The following is a 25,233-nucleotide window of genomic DNA, read 5'->3' on the forward strand; positions in this document are numbered from 1 at the left end:
ACTGTCAATTTAATATAAAACTGATCTTTTAAAAAATGTAATGTTTGTTAGTGTACCATAGAGTTAAGAGTTTAGCATAAGTGACCTAATGGTTAGAGAGTCGGACTCGTAATCCAAAGGTTGTGGGTTCGAGTCTCGGGCCGGCAGGGATTGTAGGTGGGGGGAGTGAATGTCCAGCGCTCTCTCCACCCTCAATACCACGACTGAAGTGCCCTTGAGCAAGGCACCGAACCCCCAACTGCTCCCCCGGGCGCTGCAGCATAAATGGCTGCCCACTGCTCCGGGTGTGTGTTCACGGTGTGTGTGTGTTTACTGCTGTGTGTGTGCACGCTGGATGGGTTAAATGCAGAGCACGAATTCCGAGTATGGGTCACCATACTTAGCAGTATGTCACTTCACTCACTTCATAAGTATGAACATCACAGTCCAATGTGGCTTTACTCTCACATGTGTGTAGTACCTGCAGTAGTGTTGCAGAGATCTGAAGCACAGCATTGGGAGATATGGCTCATCCATCCATCATTTACATTCACATTAGCACACGAGTCAATGCAATTATTAAGGCTGATGCCATCTACAAAGAATCATTTAAAAAAATAATTCAGATTTATAAGCAGACAAAGTAACATGTTTCTTGCCAATTATTTCCTAATTACGTTATTCTTACTGTACGTGATGGTGGTGTTGGAGCTGCACTGTTCTCTTTGAGAAGTACAGTTTGCAGTTTGTGTGCACACAAGTGAGAGCTGAAAAATTCAGTGTCAGAGCTGAAAGTCAATGAGAAGATAGTGAAGGACATTCATACTGTGCATATAAAGCCTTGTAAACATTACTTCTAAATGTTTTTTTGTTTTTTTTAATTAAAATAAAGTGACAAACTTATCAACTGCCTAAAGGCTCAAATTAATCATCCAATAAAAGTGCATTTATCAGCAAGTTAAATCAATGATATGCTTATAAAAGCAATGGAGAGATTGAAATCAATCCTGCATGCCATACCTTTGGAGAAAAAGACAGTGAAAAGAACCACAGAGATGATTCGCAGTGCCATGATCCAGCTGAAGGGTGTTAGATGGACAGTGCCAGATCATTATATACCTGATAACGGAGGCGTGGTTTGTTGTATGTGCAGCATGAAACTTGAGTATTCAGCTATATTCAAACAGGTTTTGGTGCTTTAAGTGGAATACATATACCAAAGCAACTACTGAAATAGAAATTATAGTGGGGTAAAACACCCCCCAACCAACTAGTTAGAATACATTTGATGGAAAAACAAAGGATTTGATGTTCAGAACAGATTAACTACAGTAATTGCCCATAGCCCCCTGGGGCCGTTTTACCCCACAGACTATGTTTGAGACTGCTTAACTTGAGAATGTGAACTACACTTAAAAGACTGTACTTTTTAAATTCTATTTTAATGGATTTTAGTTTATTTATTAGTATTCTTATTTATTAGATATTTGTATAATATATATATATTTTTTGGCACTGAATTACTGAGGTGTGGACATGTGAAACATAATTTTATTTTTATGTGAAGCATAAAAATAACAAATAAAGGAATCTCTCTCTCTGATCTCTTGAGAAAAAAAAAATTATGCCATTCTGAAAATATAATTCTATTTTTATTAACATGTACTCCCTATCTAAAGGCCCTATATAACTGTGATGTTCTACAAAACAACAAGCTTTAAAACACTTTAAAACTGCTAAAAATGAGACCATTTACTGTGAAATCTGTTTCCTCTCCAGTACATCACCAGTGTAAGCCTCATGGTGAAAACTACATCACTCTTGTCAACATAGTCCATAGTTACAATAAAAATTGATCATGACTTTATCTTATGGTGATTTTGGGAAAAGCAGTTGGGGGGTCCCCCGCTCTTCCCTACAATAAATTATGTAAATCTACTAAAGGAATTCAAGCATTTATCAACGTAACTTTATTGTGTACTATATCGATTCTGAGAATGGCTGTTCACTCTTTTGAGAGCATGTGGAGAAAATATATTCAACATGGTGACAATGATTCAGGAACACTGACCAGTGATTACTGATGTACTTTTACCTTATTTCCCATTTATTTTACCTTATTATATCGGAATATATGAAGAATAGTTTTGCTTTTGTTAACTGTTGCTGTTTTTTTCATTCAAATAAATTAGGAAATACTTTGTCAAATATTTCATTATTAATTTTAAATTTACATTTATGCATTCAGCAGACGCTTAAAAGCGACCTACGGTGCATTCAGGCTATTTTTTTTTTATCAGTATATGTGTTCCCTGGTAATTGAACCCACAACCTTTTTCATGCTCTGCTGTGAAAAATTATAGGGGCTGGTAAACTATTTTTTTGCATATTTATGTAGGTTGACATTTTCAAAAGAAATTTTAATCTTTTAAAAACACACTGTCCTTTTACACTTTATGGACATCAGCAAGCGTGCTTCAGTTTGTCTTGTAAAATATTTGGTATCATTGGGATCTCATTAGTATTCTTTCCTTTTTTGAGTTATTTATTATTTTTTAGAATTATTTATTTAATATAAAATATGAGGTCTTGACAGCAGAGGAGGCCCTTTGTTCAACGGTTATTATTTACTCACACTCATGTTGTTCCATGACTTTCATCAGCACAAAGGCAAACACGACAGGTGAAATGTTTATTTTTTGGGGTGAACTATTCCATTAATATTAACCGCAACCACCATAACATTATTTAAACATCAGCATATTTTTAGCATCTATCATTTCTGCGATTGTCAACGATGCTGATTTTTATACTTGTGTATGTCGGTTTTCCTTTTATAATCATGTGTTTATTGTGAACCAGTAACTAAACCAAATTTCTTTATCTAATCATCAGTTTGCATTTCTCTCTAGACACACGCCTGAGCAAATGTTTGGGATAATTAAGATTTTTATTTTTTTATTAAATTCATTATTTTTATTTTGAGCAAGGATGAATGAAATTGATCAAAAGCAACAGTAAATACATTTATAATAATGTTGCCATTTCAAATAAATGATGTTCTTTTTAACATTATATTTATTATTACCTGAAAAAAGTATCAAGGTTTCCACAAGAATACAACTGTGAATGAGAAAAAAGTTTAATTTCTTTTGATTGTTTTTAACATGTCAAAATAGCTTGAGACAGAAAATAAACATAAACATCAGCCTCCACCACCACCACCAATATATTTGAAACATGAGATGTGCAAATTTCAACCTAGTTTCCTCTACATCATCTATCCCATCATTTCCCATAAGACAAGAATAACAAGACCATAAATGAGCAGTGAGTACATTAGAAGTCCTCCTGTTACAAAGTGTCACATAGCCTATTCATTCAAATTAAAGCATTAGTAACACATTAACAATTAAGTACATCTAAGAAACATACAAGAGAATGCATCTCTGATTGGTCCTTTAGGTATTTGAGGAAGCCCTCAGTAGCAACACATGGTCAGTCATTGAAACGTTTGACACAAAGATAGACTTTATATAGATCGATTAATTTCTGGATTCCTCTTCAAATCGAGCCATGCATTGGGTATTTTGCACTGTTTGCAAAGCCAGTTATATAGATAAAGTCAGTTTTGGAAATACTTTTAGTATTTAAGGAAATACTTTTAGTCCCACCAAACCACACTAACAATATTTGCATGTCACCAGGTTGGAAACATAAAATTTCAACTATGACATGAATAGTATTATGGAAACAAGGAAATGTGAAGACCACAGCTCAGTAATCTTTTTAAGCAATCAGTAATACTTGTTATTCATTGTTGGCTCATTTAAAACCGTAGATGTTATGTTGAAACAGTGACTGGTCTAGTAAAAAGCACAGGCCTAGATGTTTAGTTTCCAGCAGTGCAAAAACATTGTGAGCATTTATTAGATAATTAGTGCTAATCTACTGCCTTCAATGTTTTGCTGCTAGTCACAGGGCCACATTTAAAAGCAATTATCTCGAAATATCATATTTTATACTTTGACAACTGCTCGTAGGAATGGTTTCAGACCTTCCCAATTACACCGACTGTACTTCACCAGCGTGAGTAGCCCTCAAAATAGCAATCAAGCCCTTAATATCTGACAGCATCCGTCTACATCCTTAATCATTCAAGCAGGGTCACAGATGCTGCTCTTTCAACAGTCTGGGGTCAGACGTTAACTAGTGTTTCTGGCGTTCAGATCTGCCTGAACTGGCTCAGTATGTTAACGGACTGAGTATGAACAGACGATCCTCTTCCTTCCTGATCCACTTCAGGAGCTTGTTGACAGCAGACACAGCCAGGCCCTTTGTTCCCAGAGGACTAAAACAGAGGTAGAGCTCGAAACCACTTGTTACCTACAGAGGAGGATGCATTACATTGATCAAAAGTGACAGTAAAGACATTAAAGGAACACTCCACTTTTTTTGGAAATAGGCTCATTTTACAACTCCCCAAGAGTTAAACAGTTGAGTTTTACCATTTTTGAATCCATTCAGCCAATCTCCGGGTCTGGCGGTAGCACTTTTAGTTTAGCTTAACATAGATAATTGAATCAGATTAGACCATTAGCATCTCGATCAAAAATGACTAAAGAGTTTCAATAATTTTCCTATTTAAAGCTTGAGACTTCTGTAGTTACATCGTGCACTAAGACCGACGGAAAATGAAAAGTTGCGATTTTCTAGGCTGATATGGCAAGGAACTATACTCTCGTTCCGGCGTAATAATCAAGGAACTTTGCTGCCGTACCGTGGGTGCAGCAGGCGCAATGATATTACGCAGCTCCTGAAAGTATTCCCCAGCTATATCATAACTAGTTACCTAGCTGGGGACTACTTTCAGGCGCTGCGTAATATCATTGCGCCTGCTGCACCCACGGTTGTTCCTTGATTATTACGCTGGAATGAGAGTATAGTTCCTAGCCATATCAGCCTAAATATTCGCAACTTTTAATTTTTCCGTCGGTCTTAGTGCACAATGTAACTACAGAAGGGTCAAGTTTTAAATAGGAAAATTACCGAAACTCTTTAGTCATTTTTGATGACCAAATGCAGCTAATGGTCTAATTCGATTCAATAATCTATGGTAAATTAAGCTAAAAGCGCTACCGCCAGACCCGGAGATCGGCTGAATGGAATCAAAAACGGTAAAACTCAACTGTTTATCTCTAGGGGAGTTGTAAAATGAGCCTATTTCCAAAAAAAGTGGAGTGTTCCTTTAACACTGTTATAGACCATTTCTATTTCAAATAAAAGGTGTTCTTTTGACCTTTCCTAACCCAAAGCTTTAGTTCAATGGTAGTGCATGACTATATAGCACAAAACTGTAAATCAAGACAACACAGAAATCATAACGCTATAAATCTATCATATGCCAATGTGATATTAGCGGGATACTTCCTCGAGCATGCATACACGCATCAAAATCTCTGAATGGAATCTAATAATGCCACTGTATTGCACTTTACGGCAGCCTTACCAAGGCATAAAGGTTCTCTGTCTCTGTGCAGTGGTAAATGTAGCGCAGGGGACGTGTGGGGTGATGCAGGCAGCTGTGTAGGTGTTGGTACAATCCCATCAGCCTCTCATGCTCCTCTTCTACCTGGTATGGTGCTGGAAAGTCAGGACTGACAGGAAAAAACAGGAAGTTACATAAAACATGAAGTTTCAATGTGTGTCTATCTAAAAGGCATATTTTCATGATCATCGCTAAACTTGTCTTACCTTGTATACAGCCCAGAGCTTTTAGACTTGTACACAAAGTGTCTCAGCTCAGGTATGCCAACCTGTGAGACAGGATAACTTGGCATGCTCAGTGCTTCCTGCAGAGATTGAAATGCACTGCGTCTGCGCAAGCGCTCTAGGAACCGCTTCTTACAGTCGGAGAGGTTAAAGAAATCCTCACGGTCTGTGGACACCAGGATAAGACACAGATCTGAGGCCGGTTCCAGATAAGAAATATGCGCATGGAAAAATCCAGCCGAGTTAAACTTGGGCAGACATATCGGCGTCCATCCTTCACCTTCGCGGAAGGAAGACGAAGAGCCGACCAAGTTGAAGAGCAAGTGCAGGTCCATGTGGTGCAGAAACTGGTCTTTTTTGCGCACCAGCGTCACCAGTCTGTTTCCTGCTAGCAGGATGGAGAACACCAGGTTCTTGGCTTTAGCAGCCTGCAAGCTGGAGGAGACCACGTCACGGGCTGAGCTGGCCAGAGGCAGGCACATGACGGCGCTCAGCAGCAGGCCTGGATCTCGGTCGAGGAACCGCAGGAGGTTGTCGGTGAGGTGCTCTGAGCCGGCCAGCAGGCGGCGCAGGTCGTAGCTCTGCCGGTGCTGGAAGACGTGGTTCAGCTGCGTAAGGGTGAGCAGGCTAACGATCTGGTAGTAGACGTACTGAAGCTCTCTCGTCAATTCGCGGTCGGAGCAGTTAGTTCGAGAGACTCCCACCAGGATGAGAGGGCTTTTCCGCAGGAACACCACCCTGTAGCCATCTGAAAGATGTGTTTACACACAAAAATGTCTATACTGTTGTTGCAGTACTTTTGTAGAATCAAATGGAAGAGATGTGATTTATCGCTTGTTTTGTTGTGTTGTTGCATTTAAAGCCAAAAAGCATGACACAAGTCAGCTTTTTTATTACTAAATAAAATGATATTACTAAGTATTATTAATAAAAAATAGGAATCAATATTATTAATAAATAATCAAAAAATGCACACACACTACTAAGACGGCATCTATTAAAAATATAGTAAAATAGTAATATTGTGAAATGTTATTTCAAATATAATATTATTAATATTATTACATTAAAAATAAGATATAGCCTATTTTAATAAATTTTAAAATGTAATTTATTCCTGTATTGGAAAAGCAGACTTTTTAGCAGCCATTACTTCAGTCTTCAGTGTCACATGATCCTTCAGAAATCATTCTAATGTGCTGATTTGCTGCTCAAGAAGCATTTCTAATTATTGATGTTATTGACAGTTGCGCGGTTTCAAAAAATTCCAAAGAACAGCATTTATTTGAAACAGAAATCTTTTGCAACATTATAAATATCTTACTGACACTGATCAATTTCATGCATCCTTGCTGAATAAAAGTATTTATTTATAAATATACATATATACATATATATATATATATATATATATATATATATATATATATATATATATGTATATATATATATATATGCGTATATCAAGATCAGCTATTTTTCTTTTGCTTTATTTCTAGATATCCCTTACCTGCATGGATGGAGCGTATGATGTTCTTCTTATCCTCTACGAATGACATGAGTAACATCATGACTCCCATGATGCTAGAGAGCGCTTCCTCTGTTCCGTAGCGTGTATAGATGGGCTTCCCCGCCTCACTCAAGACAAACATATGCTTCCTGTGACTCCGCCATTTTTCACTAGTCACATCCTCCTCTTTTGCCTTGTTGCTGTTCCGAACCTTCTCTTTCCCTTCTTCCACCTGTTCAACAACTAAACCTCCCTCCTGCGCCTCCTCCTCACCTCCTTCCAGAGCCTCTTCTTGAGCATTCCCTAGTTTCGAGTCGCCCACCTCTGCAGCTTTGTCATCGGTGTTGGGCTCGCTGTCAGCTGTCAGGTCCTCAAACGACTGGGCGTGAACGAACATGGCGCCCTCCTGTCCAGCGCCTGATAAGAAGTGACACATTGCTTAGAAAAGTAATAGCACACCTTACTGTTTTCAACATAATTGCATGTTAATTAAGAAATTAACAAATGTTTCTTGAGCACCAAATCAGCATATTAAAATGATGCATGATCACGTGACAAGGAACACTGCTGAAAATTCAGAAAATACATTACATTTTAAAATATATTAAATTAAAAAACAGTTCCGTTACATAGCAATAATATTAATAATACAGTTTCACTGCATTTTAGATCAAATAAATAATTAGTGAGCATTACTTTTTTCAAAAACATGAAAAATCTTACTGATCCCAAACTTTTAAATGATAGTTTATATCGGTAAATGATCGGTTAATTATGTTAAAAACTCAACCAATATTAATCAGAATCTCTTAAAACATTGCAGGTTGAGACTGGACAGTATATGGGTCAAAAATCGCTTATTTAGCATCAAACATTCCCACAAAAAAAATATATACACCTAAATGCAATACAGGTACACTCCCTAACTTTCCAGTTTCAAGAAACAGCCCTCACATACTCCCAAGGGCTTCTGGGAAATCTTCCAGCAGATTTAGTTGAAACTTTCATATCATTATGAAACTGCCTGTTGTGACAAACTTCAGCTTCTCTAAAGAATCATTTACGCGGCTAAACTAATTCTGAGATTCTAGTAATCCATCACATACAAACATACGAGTTATTTGATCACTCACAACGGTAAATACTACGCATGACTGAGAAATAAGTTGTGGTTTGTTTATAGAGACCCACCCTGTACTAGGCTTAAGAACCATATGGGTCTGTTTAATAACTTTGTGAAAGCATCATAAAAACTTTGGCAGCAAAAAATGTTTTCAAGGAAAATAAAGACAAAGACTATAGAATACCCTTAAAGAGACTTTGATAAAGATTACAATCCCGGAGAAAAGTAGAACATATTTACATCTAATCATTACACACTTAGGTAAAAATTTGTGAAACTAGCCTGGCTCTGTCCCTTCCACCAGCCCTGGAGTCGGACTGTCCGATCGGTCCTGCCGGAGTCGATCTGGTGGCACCAAGTTGCCATTTTTAACCTCCCAGAGTGCACCCTTATTGTAGACGTCTGCCGCCATCCTGGTATCAGACACGAGAGAGACCCAGCAGAAGAGAGGATGCAGTGTCCTGATCCACCAGTCAGTGCCAGGAGCGATTCACTGCATGATCCCAATAGCTCTGAAGGTCTGACAGTACAACGTATAAGTTTCCATCAGCGTCTGGAAGTGAAATTACAGAAAGACACATTAAAAGAGGAACAAGACAGGAGTTAATTCTTCTTCTGATGCATTTCATATCATTCTATTCTAATGGATTTAGATACAGTTTTATGCAATTTAAAGTTATTAAAATGCTGTTAGAATAAAAATGTTCCCATAAAAGGGGTCAAATATCACTGCCTTCATTTAAAAAAAAAAAAAAGATATTTCCCTACATTACTGTGTTAACAATTATGTACAAAATATTAACAAACACACCGCAAGAATTTAGACTATTTATATTTATAATGATGATGATAATGCAAGCAAAAATCTAATTTAAAATTCAAAGCAAATTGTATTAAAACCCGTCTCTGTTTAAAACTTTAGTGTAGCGTTATATTAAAGCCAAACTTGAGATATTCTTGTAATTGAACGCATATGGAAGCTTTATGGATTTTCACTGACCGGCTAACGCACTAGCCACGGAGCTAAACCTTTAAAAACTGTTGAATGTCACTAAAAGACATCTTACTCTGCCCCAGCTTGAACTGAATCAAGTCTAACAGATGTTGTTCACATAGCTTAGACTCATAATAACACAATTTATCGTTACTGTACCTTACACAGCTTTTATCCAAATCAGTGTCTGTTGACTTCTCTGGGGTCAAAAATCAACTCGGGCTGTCACAGAGGTCATCACGGAAGCGTTGCGCTATGGGAAATGTAGTTTTTAATTCACCAACATATAGGTTTTTTTAAGTATTGCTACTGTGCTACTGTCCCCGCTTTTATGTCAAATAAAATTAAACACTTAAAAAATGATAAAATCTCACTTACCATTTATACCGATAAAACGTACATTTCTCAGGCAGCAGGGAGTCGTATGTTGATGACGCAATCAAAGAGGAGGAGTCATTACGTTTGAATTAAGCGCGCCGCTTCACTTGTTTTCACGAGCTCTAAACTAAACCAAAAACAAGCCATATAAACATAATTATGGAGTTTAATTGAACAAATACGTGTGAATAAGACCTGTCGATCGTCTCAGCGTTATCTGGGTGAGTAAATATTAGCACTTGAAGTAATAAACACGTAGTACAGAATATCATAACATATCAGTAATGAACAAACCACACAGGAAAAGTGTTATCGACATAGAGATCTTGACCTTGTTGTGTTTAATATTTTAGATCAACAATGCCCATTCGAGCATACTGCACCATCTGCTCAGATTTCTTTGATAATTCCAAAGATGTGGCTGCAATTCACTGTGGTCACACTTTTCATTATGTCTGGTAAGTCTCTCCTTTTACCTACTGCATGTTTGTTTTAATTTTATAATATTTTATGCATTATTATAAGGATAGATATTGTATTTTTATGCAACGTCTATAAAACTTGTTATTTTAGTTGTTAAAAAAGGCCTGATAATGTTATGAAAATTAATTGGTCAGAATGTGTGGAAACCTGACCAATAATTAATGCATGTACATTCAAATATTTAGAAATGTCAATGTTTGAATGTTAAACAATGTTTCTCAATGACTTTCTATGTTTCTTTTGCTTTCAACAAAGCCTTCTCCAGTGGTTTCAATCGGCCCCGAGCAAAACCTGTCCACAATGCAGGAAACAGGTAAACCATTGGCTTAACCTGTGAACTGACTTATTCTTCTGATTAATTCAAATTAATTGAAGGTATGGACTGAAATGAAGCTTCACTCTTTCTGTTTTAGGTCAGTACGCGGCACATTATCAACAAACTGTTCTTCGATGTTGCACCAGAGGATGATGGGACGCCAGTGGATCCGGAAAGTTTACAGGTGATAAAGCATGCTGTTGAATTTATTCAGTGCCCAGAGTTTTTAAACACGGTAAACTGACAGAATTGCTCGGCTTTATTGTTCCAATTTCAGAATGAGCTTGATCGCATGAAAGCAGCGTTGTCTGAAAAAGGTAAGACTGAAATAATTTCCTCAAGTTCTTGATTGATCCTTAAAACATCCATCCATTCATTTTATGTGTTATGCATTCCAGAGAAAGTATGGAGGGACAAGCTGAAGTCAGTGGACACTCTAAAAGACACAGTTGAGAGGCAGAAGAAGGACCTGGATAGACTCCGCAAGGAAGTCGGAGACAAAGAGATGTTGTGTTCTGTCCTCCGGGTACATTTATCTGTTGTGTTTGTTAGTCCAGCATGCCTTCTGCATTGTACTTTAATGCAGGTGTTGATTTTGTTGTCCATGATATTCTCAGAAACAGATGAATTTCTTGGAGAGTCAGAAAAATGAAGGGCTGGCAGCCAAAGAGGAAGCCAAGCGACTCCGAGTCAAAATGAAAACCTACGAGAGGTAGTAATTCATTTAAGACAAGTGCATGTGAGAGAGATAGACTGTGAGTAAATAAGTGTTTATTGAAATTTAATAATCTTCCATTATCAATAATTGAGTGTTTAGAACTAAATAGTGATTCACACTCAAAACACAAAAAGTTAATTTATTATTTTTATCGATCACTTCAGGAGATATAACATAAACACACTGAAGAAGGCCTGAGAGCTGAAACGTTTGTTTACGTCTCCCCATGTGAACAATTAAATGAATAAATTAACTTTTTGATTAGTTATAAGGTTGGGCTTTCTTGTTTGTTCATGTGCTCTCGTGTATGTTTCTGTCCTTTAGTTTAGACGTTGTCCTACAGGGTCAAAGGTCAGAGGTGGAAGCCATGATCACTGATATGGGCGTTGGTCAGTCTGCTGTTGAACAGCTGTCCATATACTGCATCTCACTTAAAAAGTAAGTTTTACTTTCCTGCAAATACACACACTCTCGCTGCTGGATACCTAGTGTAGCCATATAGTTTAAAACTTAAAACCTCAGTACTTCCACTTCCTCAAACCTTTTACGATGTCAGTTTACCAGTTGTGCTTCCTCATATGCTATATTTGAGTGTTATATCCATAGAGCAAATATTACAGCTTGAACAAACCTCTTTTATTTCTTCTCAGGGAATATGACAATCTGAAAGGAAGCCTCAAGTCATCAAATGAGATGTGTGAGAAGCTAAAAAGGGAACTGATCTCTTCTAACAGCAAGGTTCATTTGTCAAAAATATTATTATTTGAAATCTATAATTGCTTATTGTTTTTGTTTTTTTAAGTATTCTTATTTATAATTCATTATTATTACTGCAGTTGCAAAAGGCTACTACAGAGACAAACAGGACAAAGGAGGACATGAAGGCACTTCAGAACGACCTGTCCAGCGCAGACAAAGAGATCACTGTTAGAAATTCTATTTTATCTACTTTATTACACTTTATCTATTTGCTTTTGTTGGTTTCAGTTACTATGCGTATCTTTAAAGGCCATTAATCCTATCTATATTCTGAAGGCTTTTACAGAGGGTTCATATAACATTCACCTGGATTCTAAAATATTTTATTCCTATTCTTTTCTGACAGTTGACAGTATTTTCTGAATTATGGAGTGACGGAAAAAGCTTTTTGCGGAAAGGATTTTGTTTCTTTAGTATGTTAACTACACTGACCAAAATTATAAACGCAGCACTTTTGTTTTGAACTCAAAGATCTAAGACTATTTCTCTGAAATATTGTTCACAAATCTGTCTAAATCTGTGTTAGTGAGCACTTCTCCTTTGCCGAGATAATCCATTCACCTCACAGGTGTGGCATATCAAGATACTGATTAGACAGCATGATTATTGCACAGGTGTGCCTTAGGCTGGCCACAATAAAAGGCCATTCTAAAATGTGCAGTTTTACTGTATTGGGGGGGGTCCGAAAACCAGTCAGTATCTGGTGTGACCACCATTTTCCTCACGCAGTGCAACACATCTCCTTCGCATAGAGTTGATCAGGTTGTCCACTCCTCTTCAATGGCTATGCGAAGTTGCTGGATATGGGCAGGAACTGGAAACCGCTCCCCCACACAACGTCATACATGCTGTCTGCCATCTGCCCTGTACAGTGAAAACCGGGATTCATCCGTGAAGAGAACACCTCTCGAAAGTGCCAGACGCCATCGAATGTGAGCATTTGCCCACTCAAGTCGGTTACGACGACGAACTGCAGTCAGGTCGAGACCCCGATGAGGACAACGAGCATGCAGATGAGCTTCCCTGAGACTCTTTCTGACAGTTTGTGCATAAATGCTTTGGTTATGCAAACCGATTGTTGCAGCAGCTGTCCGGGTGGCTGGTCTCAGACGATCTTGGAGGTGAAGATGTTGGATGTGGAGGTCCTGGGCTGGTGTGGTTACACGTGGTCTGGCGTTGTGAGGCCGGTTGGACGTACTGCCAAATTCTCTGAAACTCCTTTGGAGACGGCTTATGGTAGCAAAACAAACATTCAATTCACGGGCAACAGCTCTGGTGGACATTCCTGCAGTCAGCATGACAATTGCATGATCCCTCAAAACTTTCAACATCTGTGGCAATGTGCTGTGTGATAAAACATTTTAGAGTGGCCTTTTATTGTGGCCAGCCTAAAGCACACCTGTGCTATAATCATGCTGTCTAATCAGCATCTTGATATGCCACACCTGTGAGGTGGATGGATTATCTCGGCAAAGGAGAAGTGCTCACTAACACAGATTTAGACAGATTTGTGAACAATATTTCAAAGAAATAGGCCTTTTGTGTACATAGAAAAAGTCCTAGATCTTTGAGTTCAGCTCATGAAAAATGGGGGCAAAAACCAAATTGTTGCGTTTATAATTTTGGTCAGTGTAAATGAAACAAGAATTTTCAATGTGCAAATTTCTTTTCTGGACTTGTACACAAATTAGTGCATTTTTAATTAGTTAATGCCTAATTTGAATATTTAAACATACTAATTTAATGTCTTAATGTTTTTTGAGTAATTAAAAGTCGTGACGTATTGTCAAGTATGGTGACCCATACTCGAAATTGGTGCTCTGCGTTTAACCCATCCAAGTGCACACACACAGCAGTGAGTAGTGAACAAATGCACACACACACACACACACCGTGAACACACACCCGGAGCAGTGGGCAGCCATGCTGCGGCGCCCGGGGAGCAGTTGGGGGTTCAGTGCCTTGCTCAAGGGCACCTCAGTCGTGGTATTGAGGGTGGAGAGAGCGCTGGACATTCACTCCCCCCACCTACAATCCCTGCCGGCCGGGGACTCGAACCCGCAACTTTTCGATTACGAGTCCGACTCTCTAACCATTAGGCCACGACTTCCCCTAACTGGGGAAGTGTGGTGATATCAGTTTTACACCGATCACCTCTAGTGTCTTGTCTTAAGGTTAAAAATTACATATGTACACAAATGAAATTGAAGGGAAAGATGAACTGAGAACTTCCATAAAAATGCATCAAAATACATTTACAAGATACCATTCAAATCAGCCACAATGGGGTGCAATTTTTACAAACCGACTCTGATTCTCTGCTGTGTTTCTGAACTCTTGTTTCCACAGAGCTTGAAGAAGAAGGTGGAAATTCTTCAGCGGACGTTAAGTACTCCAACTCGCACTAATGAAGCCATCAGCAGACTGGTCTTCGAAAGGTCAGAAATCAGTTTTTTGAGCAATACTTTTGGTTTTTCGATAGATCTGCTGAAAGAGATGTTGATTTTTGTGTTTCCAGCCCTGCTCCTCTGGAGCTGAAGCCTACTGGTCATGGTCCGATGACAGACTCTCAGGAAATTGACCTCAACCTGACCTTCGACATTAACACACCTGAACAGGTGGAGAAGAAACCTGTTCAGGTTCCATCTAAGAAGATGCGTCTGGACCCTTCAGCGTGAGTTTTTCATCCACACAATACAATTTAGTCACACACACTGCTCATATGATTTCTACTGATATCCATTTGTTTTTATTTTTCCACAGGTCCTCATTCAAAAACACGGAAAATACGCTCGGACGTAGTGTATGTGTCTTGGTGTTGAAGAATCTGACATTGGATTATATGGAGGGTGTAATGTTTGCATGTGTGTGGTTTTGCTCTCAGAACGCTCGTGTTAAAGATGATGTCATGATGGGGCCCATGTTAAGGAACTCTCTGCTCTTCAGAAAGAACGCATTTGGGAGCATGCTGGACCCATGCAAATTTGGCACTGTGAGACTTGTATATGTTTTTTTTGCAACTAATTCTCAAAACTCTTCTTGGTTTTCATGCACACATTTACTACCATTCAAAAGTTTAAGATTTTCTTATGTTTCTGAATATGCTCACAAAGGCTGCAATATAATGTGTGGTTATAAATAAATAACAAATGTCTTTACTAAATGTCTTTCAATTTTGATTAATTTAATGACATTTTTGCTGAATAGAAGTATTCATTTCTTATTTCTTTCAATAAGAACTAAAAATTTAGCTTTCAGAAATCTAACAACAAAAAAAAACAAACATTTAAACAGTTTGCCTTAATGCATCTTTTTTATTCCAGGTAAGGTCTGGCTATGATGGACTTGGAGGAAGAGCCAAATTTATCCAACCTGTATCCTTATCCGATGAAAATATAAAATTGCTTCCATTATGCATATACATAATTATTTGAAGTAGCTTTTTTTCGTAATGTTTCCTTAACTATGTCCACCAGTCTCCTTTATCTGAGATTCGACCCATCACCATGAAGTCCAAGAGGAAGAAGGTCTCCAGGCCTGTTACAAGCAAGCCCACCTCCAGCCTGACCACTCTGGATGGTTTCTTGGAATAAAACCTCTCCCTTTTGAGTCCTGCAAGAGATATTTTTCCCTTGATGCCAGCCAAAAATGCAATAAGGGAAGCAACTACTTACAGCAGCTTTAATTAGGGATGTGGTCCTAGAGGTCTATTGCTAAGAACATTTTCTTATGTGAGTCTGACCAGTTTCAGGGCCATCTGCATCCACAGGGAGCTGGTGATAAACGGAGAACACTTCATGCCACTTGCTTTTGGAAATTTTCAGTAGAGACTGAAAATGAAGTTTAGTGCTAGACGTGTTTGTGGAAATCTCAGTAGCCACTCTGAGCTGATCTGTATGTTTATCAATGTGTGTTTTTAGGGTCTTCCTTGTACAGACTGCATCGTGCCACTGGGTGGTGGGCGCCTCATATTACACTGAAATGAACTTGCGTCTCATGAGATAGAAAAGTGTTTTATTTATTTGACTTTGCTCACCAACATATTTCAACAGGTCGGCACTTCTGGCAGATGAAGCATCTTTAGGTCAGAATTTATGTCCAGTATCTGTATTGATATTTGTCTGATCTGTCTTTTCCTTTATGAATGAATTTTGGTAGAAATTTGTCTGTTTTTTGGAATCCCCCTTTTTTTTTTTGTACAGATGAATATAGGTTGAAACAATAAACTATAGCTTTTTATCAATATCTACATCCCCCGTTTGTAATCTCTATCATGATTCTTGGAACTGACAAAAGGTGCCTTGTAATATATCAAACTCAAAAAATATTGTATAAGCCAAAAACTTCACTTGATCTTCAGCCTTCTGTTAACATTTGTATCATGTAATGTAGATGAATAGCAACAAGCTGAATTGGAAATGCTTTGGCTGTGATGAAACATTTTTGTGAATCTTGCACAAAATGTAATTTTATAAGTAATGTGTTAGTCTGTACAGGCAGCAGAGGGTGCTAAAGGTTTGAGTATTTCATGATATTCAGTAATCTTCCAAGAATCCTGAAAAAATTATTAAGCAGCACAGCAATATGAAATGTTTCATGAGTAGTAGATCAGCATATTAGAATAATTTCTGAATGATCATATGACACTGAAGACTGGAATAATGACGCTGAAAATTCAGCTTTGCATCACAGGAATAAATTACATGTACATATAAATTACAACATAGAAAGCACTTATTCTAAATTGTAATGACATGTAACGGTTTTACTGTAATTTTGATCAAATAAATGCACCATTGGGAAGCAATAAGGAAAACATTGCATTATTCGCTTGCAATTTGCAACAACTGCATTATATATTTTTACAATTGTTTTTTATATCTATCTTTTTATAATTAATTTTTTTTAGTTCTAAGAAATGCTACCCAAGCTGCTGTCAATCCAAAACATGAGCAACCTTATCCAATGTGACCATTTCCAGTTGGCACGTCTTTAAAATGCAAGAATTCAGTGAATTATTTGAATCCTGATAGCATTCACAAAAAATGACTAGAACTCCCTAAGAAGAATACAACCACAACCATAAAACCCATCAATTTTTTAATCTCAGACAGCTAAAGCCAGAGCTTACAGATCACAGGAAAGGTCTCGTGATGTCCTGTGGTGAATAATTTTGATCTTATCATCAGCTCTGGCACTTCAACTTCCTTATACGCCTGTAAGCCTCTTGTGCATCAGGCCTCTCAATTCCAATTTTGTCCCATATTTTTCCTTTATGAGGTGTGTGGACTACCTGCTGAACACTTTTCATACTGTGGAAGGCTTCCATCAGGCTGAGGAGCCTGGGATTTATTTAGCGAGCACAAAGGGAATCTGTTTTTGATGGGATGATTACTGATCTTGAAAGCCTGTGATGGAGCAGGTAATTGTGTCGTAGAGGTTATTATTTTGCCACAGTCTCCCAGTGCTCCCAGAGTACCCATAATTCTCTTTGAGGTACACTGAGTGATGCAATTTTCACCAATGTCTTAGTGTCTACAAATAAACACAAATATCTGTTGGGAAGATTTCCTTTGGGAACATTATAATGTTTTAACATGCATGAAACATTCCTATTGCACAAAATGTTCTTTATATGAGAAAAATTTTTTATTATTAAAATGTTATTTTGAAGGAATAGTTCTTCCTAATGAAAAATGAAACGTTGCAACAAATTTACTCAGGCCATCAAATAAGAAATTTAGAATGACATCACTTGCTCACCAATGGATCCTCTGCAGTGAATGGGTGCCGTCAGAATGAGAGTCCAAACAGCTGATAAAAACATCACAATAATCCAAAAGTATACACATTACTTCAGTCCTCCAGTCTGGTGAAAAATTGGTAATAAAAAACAAATCCATCATTAAAGTGTTACCTTAAAATTGTCACCTCTGGCCAAAATATGTGTCCATAGTCCATAACAATGCTTCCTCCAATGAAAAAGTTCAACCTCTGCTGTCTTATTACATCAAAATCTGCCAAAATAAATGCACTGTAAAAAATTTAAATTTGAGAAAACTGAAATGTTTAAGGCAACCAGCTTCAGCTTGTTTTTTTTAGGAAATGTTTTATTTTTCTCAAATTTTTGTTGTTTAAACTGAAAACAACAAGTTGAGAAAACTCAAAAATCTGCTGATGCTGGTTGCCTTAGCTTTTAAGTTTTCTCAACTTTAAATTTTTTACAATGTGGTTAGAACTGTTTTGGACTGTTTTTACATGCAAACAGTTCTTGATCTGTGTATATTTCTCTCCTGATTCAGATGAGATTACTTTTCTCCCATCTTTTCATTCTGACGGCACCCATTCACTGCAGAGGGCCCATTGGTGAGCAAGTGAAGTAATGCTAAATGTCTCCAAACCTGTTCTGATGAACTCATCTACATCTTGAATGGCCTGGGGGTGAGTACATTTTTAGCACATTTTCATTTTTGGGTGAACTTTTCTTTATAAAACTGTTCACTGAAAGATTCTTTGGTGAACAAAAAAGGGTTATTCAAAGGCATCGCAGTGAAAGCCCCCTATTGGAACCTTTATTTTTGAGTGACATACCGTCTACTACTGGGCTTCTGGAATGACATGGTTTTGGATTTTCCTTGTCTAAAGCACATGATGAACCCATATGTGTAGATGTGAATGCCTTTGTCTCCAAGTTTCCCTACAAAAGTTCCCTTCTCGGATTTCTCTGAATGTTTCTCAGAGCGTTCTTGTCAGATCAGTCCACTGCCTTTATAAGAACCATCTGGGCCGACTCGTGATCTGCAATTGTTTTCATTAAGTTAATGAAGCTATGGAAGATAAGATACAAGGTCTTTTATGGACCATGAGGCTCATGGGAAAGCAGAACTGACAGGAAGCTGTGCACGCAACACAGTTCAACTGACCTCTCACTCTCTTCCCAGTGCCTTGAACTTCCTTCAAGACTTGGAACAAGGTTTCAGAAGAAATTATTGTGGCTTTTCTCATGTTCCCTAAACAGAAAATATTTACTGCTACATTTAGCGATGAGTTAAGTTGCTCTGGCCACGACAACTTCCTGTTCAGGGCAGCAGCTGGGGCGGCAGTATAAACATCTGTGGCTGATTTGGTCGTTCTGCTCCTTTGGGCTGTTTTAAAGCAGATCCTGGAGTGTTTACATGACTGTGGGGGAATGGGCAGCCAGACAAGCATGTGAACCAAAGCGAGTAGGCAGAGCTAAAGCAGGAGAGGGTCTCCATTTCCTTTATTTTATGTCGAGATCTTCGTACAAATGCTTTATCTCTCCTAAACTCCAGCGGGGACTCTTGACAAGTGATATAATCAAGTGAGAAGTGCTCATACAATGGGAAAACTTCCATTTTAAATAACAGGGTTTCCTGCTGCCACTAGCTAAAATGGCATCATTTTCAGGTACACAACACCAAAAATATGTGTGGGTAGGCATGTGTACATTTGCATTCCTCTAACCTGGATTCACAAAAATCTTCTCAAGAAAAAAGTGAAGAGATTTCAAGAATGTTGAAAAGTGCATTGTTTGAAAATTTCTTAGGAAGTTCTCAGCTTTTGTCTTAAAGGGATATTTCAGCCAAAAAAGAAAATGCTGTCATCATTTACTCACCCTCAAGTAGCTCCAAACCTGTACAAATTTCTTTGTTCTGCCGAACACAAATGAAGATATTTTGAAGAGAAGTTTGTAACCAGGCTGTTTTGGGGCACCATTGACTTCCATAGTAGGGAAAAAATCCTATGGTGCTCCAGAACTGTGTTCAGCAGAACAAAGACATTCACATTCATTTCGTCTTTAACAAGCTAAGAAGTGGCCAAATTGAGACTACAGAAGTTGTTGGGGATATCATCACAGTGAGGATTTACTCACTAAAACGCTTTTACAGCCTCATCGCACTTTTGCAAACTATTCAAACTGATGTCATTGGTCTATCATTAAACAAACTCTGTGGTCTTTAGGGGGCAGTATGAGATTGATGGCATCATAAAACATCTTTTTTGATATATAATAGTTTCACAACAATGAAAAGTAAAAGCAGATAGCTAGATATGAATACCCAGCAGTCATATCTGAAACACTTACACTATCCTCTGGGATGCATTAAACATATAAAATTATAAAATAATATCAAGAGTGTTTTTCTTTCTTCAGAAAGTCCTATAAGAAAACATCTCCATCAATTTTCTAGTGTGTCTGTATTAAAAATAAACTGGACTTTCTCATGAGATAAAATGTATGGGGGGAAGGGGGGAAGGGGGGGGGGGGGGGGGGGGGGGGGGGGGGACTGGAAGAAAAGAACCATACAGGAAAAAAGAAAGAAAGAAAAGGGCAGTTTGAAAATCTGACTGCTGCTTTTCATGGATGGTCAACACATCAGTCAGAAACTCACATCCTGTGTCAGAGTTTATTTTTATCATGGGAAGAGAGAATAAACTCTATTAAGAACGACAAGCTATAAACAGGAAAGACTCCCATTGAGCCACTGTGTTTTCTCAGATGAAGTGACCCGCTCTGACATTACATCACATGGTGCAAGAGCACGGGACTGTCTTTTATTGTTGCAATAAATGTGTTGGGTTCAGTGTGTCTCTTTTACATTCTACATTTATATTTTCTTTTAATTACTGATGAATAGGAGGGATATAAAATAATGCAACTTCACCAGTCCCAGAAGGAAAATTTAGTTTTGAGGGTACAGAATGAATCATAAAGACATTAAAATGTGGAGGAAAAGAAAATAGGAAACAATAAATAAAATATTCTAAGAAATATGCCATGTCATTTGAAATTAAAATGTGTGTTGTGTGACAATAAAGATACCAACCACAACCATAATGAAATATGCTATGAAATACAATTTGATGTCAATTAAATATATTAATTTTAAAATTAATTAATATTCATATAATATACAAAATAAATGGAGAAAAAAGTTTAATGAAACATATTGCAGCCATGACATAATAAAAATAAAGATTAGAGAGCTTTCTGAGTGTCTTATAGAGACCTATACGTATATTCATATCTTTTTTTATTTTTTTTTATTTTTTATTGTGTTGTTTCATTTCACCTGAAGTTTCAAGGCAGGATGACTTTACTGTAAATGTCACAGTCAGGTAGTTGTCTTACGCCCTGATCCAGGAACAGCCTATCCTGTGTGATTCCAAGGGATCAGCTAAGCTGGTCTCAGATCAGTGTATTCACTATTAAATATCAGAGTTCACATGTGAGCTGGGCTGACCGTGACTCATCCGCTGCTACAGGGTTTTGTCTAGAGGCCTGGTGACAGTTTCTTTAATTCTTTGACCTTTACCTGAGACAGTGCTGATGTTTATTTAACTGATCTCAGACTTTTTCAAAAGGTCACAACAAAGAATACAATAAAAAAGACCATAAGAGTTCAGACCGAACGAACAGAGTCCAAAAAAAGACCAAAGATAATGTGTATATTCCATCACATAGACTAAACAGTGATTAGATATGATCTTTATGATGTAATTGTTGATTTTAATTGTATTAATTTATTTAAAAATTAAGCATGCATTAGAATTCATTGCATTTCTTTCATGAAATTGTTAGTCATAAACTGAATGAAGGAAATTGAATCAAAACAGGTTAGTCAATCAGTAAAGCAGTTTACAAGAAACCAAGTTGATCCTCCCAACCAACGCAACACAACGGCGGTTACTCCAGTCTGCAGCTGATCATACTGGCCTTTTGGGTTGTTGTGCCACCCTACCTCTCACCTGACCGGATCCATGTCTGAGCCTGTCCACTCGGTGACATATCAGCCTGTTTTGCAATTAAGTTAAACACGGAGACAAAGGTTTGCAGGAAATCATGTGACTCATACCTATACGTATTCAAAATAGGATCAAACCCAGTCTGGATACTCACGTTTTTATCATTATGTAGAGCGTCGTTTTTCTGACTGTGGCTAATTTGGAGGTGTTAGAGAGGAAATGAGGTAAGAGCTGAGTAAGGATGCTCCTCTAGTTCCTCAGAGCTTGTCAGAATTGCACACTACTATGTTACTCAAATCTCTGCTGTATATAGTATTAATAGTAATTATTATAGTATTTACTATACCATTCAAAAGTTTGGGGTTCTGCTCTATATATTCTATTTTCATCAATCTTTTAGTTATTTACTATATTGACTCGAGTCCTCAGTGTCATATGATCCTTCAGAAATCATTGATTTGCTGTTCAACCAACGTTTTCATGTTGAAAACATTATACATGTGTCTTTACTGTCACTACTGATCAATGTATTGCATTCTTGCTGAATGAAAGTATTAATTTATTTTACAAGCAAATATTACTGATATTAGCTAATATTAATCTTATTGAATGTTAGTGCAAATCTTCAGTTCAGTCATTAACTCAAAAATACAATAATTCTAATCATTTGAACAAACCAAAACTACTGAAATATGTGACCCTGGAGCAGTCTTAAGTCGCTGGGGAATATTTGTAGCAATAGCCAAAAATACACTGTATGGGTCAAAATTATAAATTTTTCTTTTATGCCAAACATCATTAGGATATTAAGTGAAGATCATGTTCCATGAAGATTTTTGTAAATTTCCTACTGTAAATATATCAAAACTTCATTTTTAATTAGTAATACGCATTGCTAAGAACTTCATTTGGACAACTATAAAGGCGATTTCCTCAACATTTGGATTTTTTTGCACCCTCAGATTCCAGATTTTCAAATAGTTGTATCTCGGCCAAATATTGTCCTATCCTAACAAACCATACATCAATGGAAAGCTTTTCAGATGTTGTATAAATCTCAATGTACACTTATGACTGGTTTTGTGGTCCAGGGTCACATATAAACTAATATGAAGTATTGAAACATGTACCACTGTATAAATAAATAATATATTTAGAGTACTTTAGGCTAGTATCCCATACCAAACAGCTAAAGAGTCTACTGACATGCAACAAATGAATTGCTTATGAGCAGGAAAAGGACATCTATTTCTCTGTAGTTTTCAATCACTCACATATTTTATCTTCTCTTTAAAAAACAAAAACAGGGTTTTTTGGCAAGGTTTCTTTTTCTTATTCCCTCTATTCCAGTCCATTAGGATTCCCTGCTGTAAAAGCTTTTGAAGATTTTACAGCAGGGTTTTTTTTTCTCATTATGTAAGTGAAAAATGAATAGAATAACAGAATAAAGCAATATGAGGTGAGAGGAGGGGGTGTCCAGTAAAATATCACGCACACATTTGTGAAAAACCTCTTGAAAACAGTCTTGGCCCTACGGTTAGATGACACCACAGTCTTTCAATTCTTTAATGCATCACACACACACTCCCTCCAGCAGGAGTTTGGTTTGAGTGGCGTTCCTATTGTTCCGAGCTCTGCTGTTTTTCCCCGCACTGAAGCCGAGACGCGGATCTGGGGATGAGCAGACGGAGCGGGAGATGACGGAGTGCATAATGCCACATGACTTCAGAGCGGAGGTGTTAGCTTGAAGCATGCATCACTGACCTCAGTACTTGTGCAGGTAGCCAACCAATGAACAGAACGGCCGCTTTGGGATTCCAGAGGTGTTGGATTTCCCAAAACAAACAACGAAAGCCCACAAATATCCCTCTGGCTCTAGTAGTCACTTCACCAAATCCATTCTACACACTCAAACGCACACACAAGGAGGGTGACCTCATGTCGACAATATTTCAGTCATCATTAAATCAGTCTGTATGAAAATGATACTGCTCTCGTTTGCTTACATGTTGCTTTCAGCAAGTTCTCGAACCCATTTCAAACATGTTGCAGGCGTTCATTGCTGACAAAAAGTTCTGTGGAAAAAATTAGATGTGTTTTTAGTCACTTGAATGAATCAGAGGGTTCATTTCACACAAAAATGAAAATGTACTCATGCTCATGTCGTTACAAACTAGTATGACTTTTATTATTTTATTCCGCATATTTAAACTGATCTATCACACTGAGTTACAAAGAATGTTGCAACCAATGGTGTTTGTAAGTAAATGGCCTAAATCAAAAGAACAGACTGCAATATGAATGAAAAGGGACTTGGATTTCAATGTGTTCTTTCTATGGCTTCAGAATACTTAATACAGCACTTAACATAGTCATATGGACTTCAATTATGTTGCTTTTTTGGTGTTTTACAGCTTATCTTCGTTCACATTCATGAAAAAAAGTAGTGTGAACATCATTTGAAATATCTCCTTTTGTGTAACATGGAAGAAAGAAAATCCTATAGGCTAATTTGAACTTTTTAATGCACTATTCCTTGAAATTACTGGTGAAATATGCTTGTTTTTCTAGTTTTAAGTCCGTGTGTACACCCGTAATAGCAAAATTTGTAGCCAAAGGCAATTCAACTAATAAAGGCTAAAACATGTGTGAACAGCCATCCCTCCATACACACACACACACACACACACACACACACACACAAATGAACACCTTCTGCCCACTCGGGGTAGAAAAGACAGGTGAGAAAAGAAACTCCCGTCCTCTACACTAATTACACATTAATATGAGTGTGTGTGTGCACACCTGCCCTGCAGCCATGAAATGTCTTGAATGAGGTTTGGCACTGGGCCCCTCATATTTACATGCAGTGTGAATCAGAATGTGTGTGTTGTTCACGCAGGCTCGCGTGTCACACAGAAGTGCTGACTGAACCCACTGCGGTGCGTCTGTTTCAGTGAAGCTGTCTGAACATGCTGAAGAGAAACCACCCACCCATGTCTTCCTCCTTTCTATGTGCAGCATACGAGCCATATACTTTTATTCTGTCACAGGTTTCATCCTAAGTGGGGGCGACCTGTGAACTTGAGAGTTATTGAAAGAACCCTATACCCAGCCATTAGCAGGGCATTTAACCTCAAATTGACCCATATCATCTATATTTTTCCATTTTCAGAAGAACATTAATGGCCTTTGCGACACTCCAAGCCATAGTGAAAAAATACACAAAAAACACAAAAGAAAAGACACAATCAATTTATTGATTAGTATAAAAAAAAAAAAAAATCCAGATCCTTAAAGATTCTGTTAATGATTCATTTAGTACTTTTAAGGAATAAATATTTGGGGAAAAAAAGATATGCAAGATGTGTTTACTTAATGATTTTCCCAGTATTTTTAGAGGCAGCATAACCACAGACCAATAATTGGCCTC

The 25,233-nt window shown here is 37.6% G+C and overlaps 2 protein-coding genes across 4 annotated transcripts; one reads left to right on the forward strand and one right to left on the reverse strand.

The window, feature by feature from the left end:
- Nucleotides 1-2,913: 2,913 nt before the first annotated feature.
- On the reverse strand, nucleotides 2,914-9,625 carry LOC306856798 (protein SAND-like). Of its 2 annotated transcripts, XM_079396275.1 has the most exons (7): nucleotides 9,538-9,625; nucleotides 8,667-8,937; nucleotides 7,262-7,678; nucleotides 6,032-6,499; nucleotides 5,734-5,917; nucleotides 5,489-5,636; nucleotides 2,969-4,365 (listed from the first exon to the last, which is right to left on the reverse strand). In XM_079396275.1, the coding sequence occupies exons 2-7, from the start codon at nucleotides 8,794-8,796 to the stop codon at nucleotides 4,225-4,227; spliced, it is 1,488 nt and encodes a 495-aa protein (XP_079252401.1). In that variant the 5' UTR covers nucleotides 8,797-8,937; nucleotides 9,538-9,625; the 3' UTR covers nucleotides 2,969-4,224. The 2 variants fall into 2 exon arrangements, with proteins under 2 accessions (XP_079252400.1, XP_079252401.1); XM_079396274.1 differs by having other exon boundaries at nucleotides 2,914-4,365; nucleotides 5,734-6,499.
- Nucleotides 9,626-9,804: 179 nt separating this feature from the next.
- On the forward strand, nucleotides 9,805-16,837 carry LOC306856744 (E3 ubiquitin-protein ligase TRAIP-like). Of its 2 annotated transcripts, XM_079396177.1 has the most exons (16): nucleotides 9,805-9,977; nucleotides 10,110-10,214; nucleotides 10,495-10,552; nucleotides 10,653-10,739; nucleotides 10,833-10,872; nucleotides 10,954-11,081; nucleotides 11,173-11,267; nucleotides 11,598-11,711; nucleotides 11,924-12,011; nucleotides 12,110-12,199; nucleotides 14,382-14,470; nucleotides 14,551-14,706; nucleotides 14,796-14,835; nucleotides 14,917-15,024; nucleotides 15,356-15,406; nucleotides 15,509-16,837. In XM_079396177.1, the coding sequence occupies exons 2-16, from the start codon at nucleotides 10,117-10,119 to the stop codon at nucleotides 15,623-15,625; spliced, it is 1,359 nt and encodes a 452-aa protein (XP_079252303.1). In that variant the 5' UTR covers nucleotides 9,805-9,977; nucleotides 10,110-10,116; the 3' UTR covers nucleotides 15,626-16,837. The 2 variants fall into 2 exon arrangements, with proteins under 2 accessions (XP_079252303.1, XP_079252302.1); XM_079396176.1 differs by having other exon boundaries at nucleotides 9,826-9,977; nucleotides 14,796-15,024; nucleotides 15,509-16,273.
- Nucleotides 16,838-25,233: the final 8,396 nt, after the last annotated feature.

Source organism: Barbus barbus (assembly GCF_936440315.1).
Source record: "Barbus barbus genome assembly, chromosome: 37".
Lineage (NCBI taxonomy): Eukaryota > Metazoa > Chordata > Actinopteri > Cypriniformes > Cyprinidae > Barbus > Barbus barbus.

Coding starts and splice junctions, on each gene's coding strand:
- LOC306856798 (XM_079396274.1), bottom strand. CDS start 8,796: ATGGCGGCAGACGTCTACAATAAGGGTGCACTCTGGGAGGTTAAAAAT. Junction 6,500..7,261: donor CATACGCTCCATCCATGCAG/GTAAGGGATATC, acceptor CACATCTTTCAG/ATGGCTACAGGGTGGTGTTC. Junction 4,366..5,488: donor CAGAGAACCTTTATGCCTTG/GTAAGGCTGCCG, acceptor CCTCCTCTGTAG/GTAACAAGTGGTTTCGAGCT.
- LOC306856744 (XM_079396176.1), top strand. CDS start 10,117: ATGCCCATTCGAGCATACTGCACCATCTGCTCAGATTTCTTTGATAAT. Junction 11,082..11,172: donor TGTTGTGTTCTGTCCTCCGG/GTACATTTATCT, acceptor TGATATTCTCAG/AAACAGATGAATTTCTTGGA. Junction 11,268..11,597: donor AAAATGAAAACCTACGAGAG/GTAGTAATTCAT, acceptor TCTGTCCTTTAG/TTTAGACGTTGTCCTACAGG.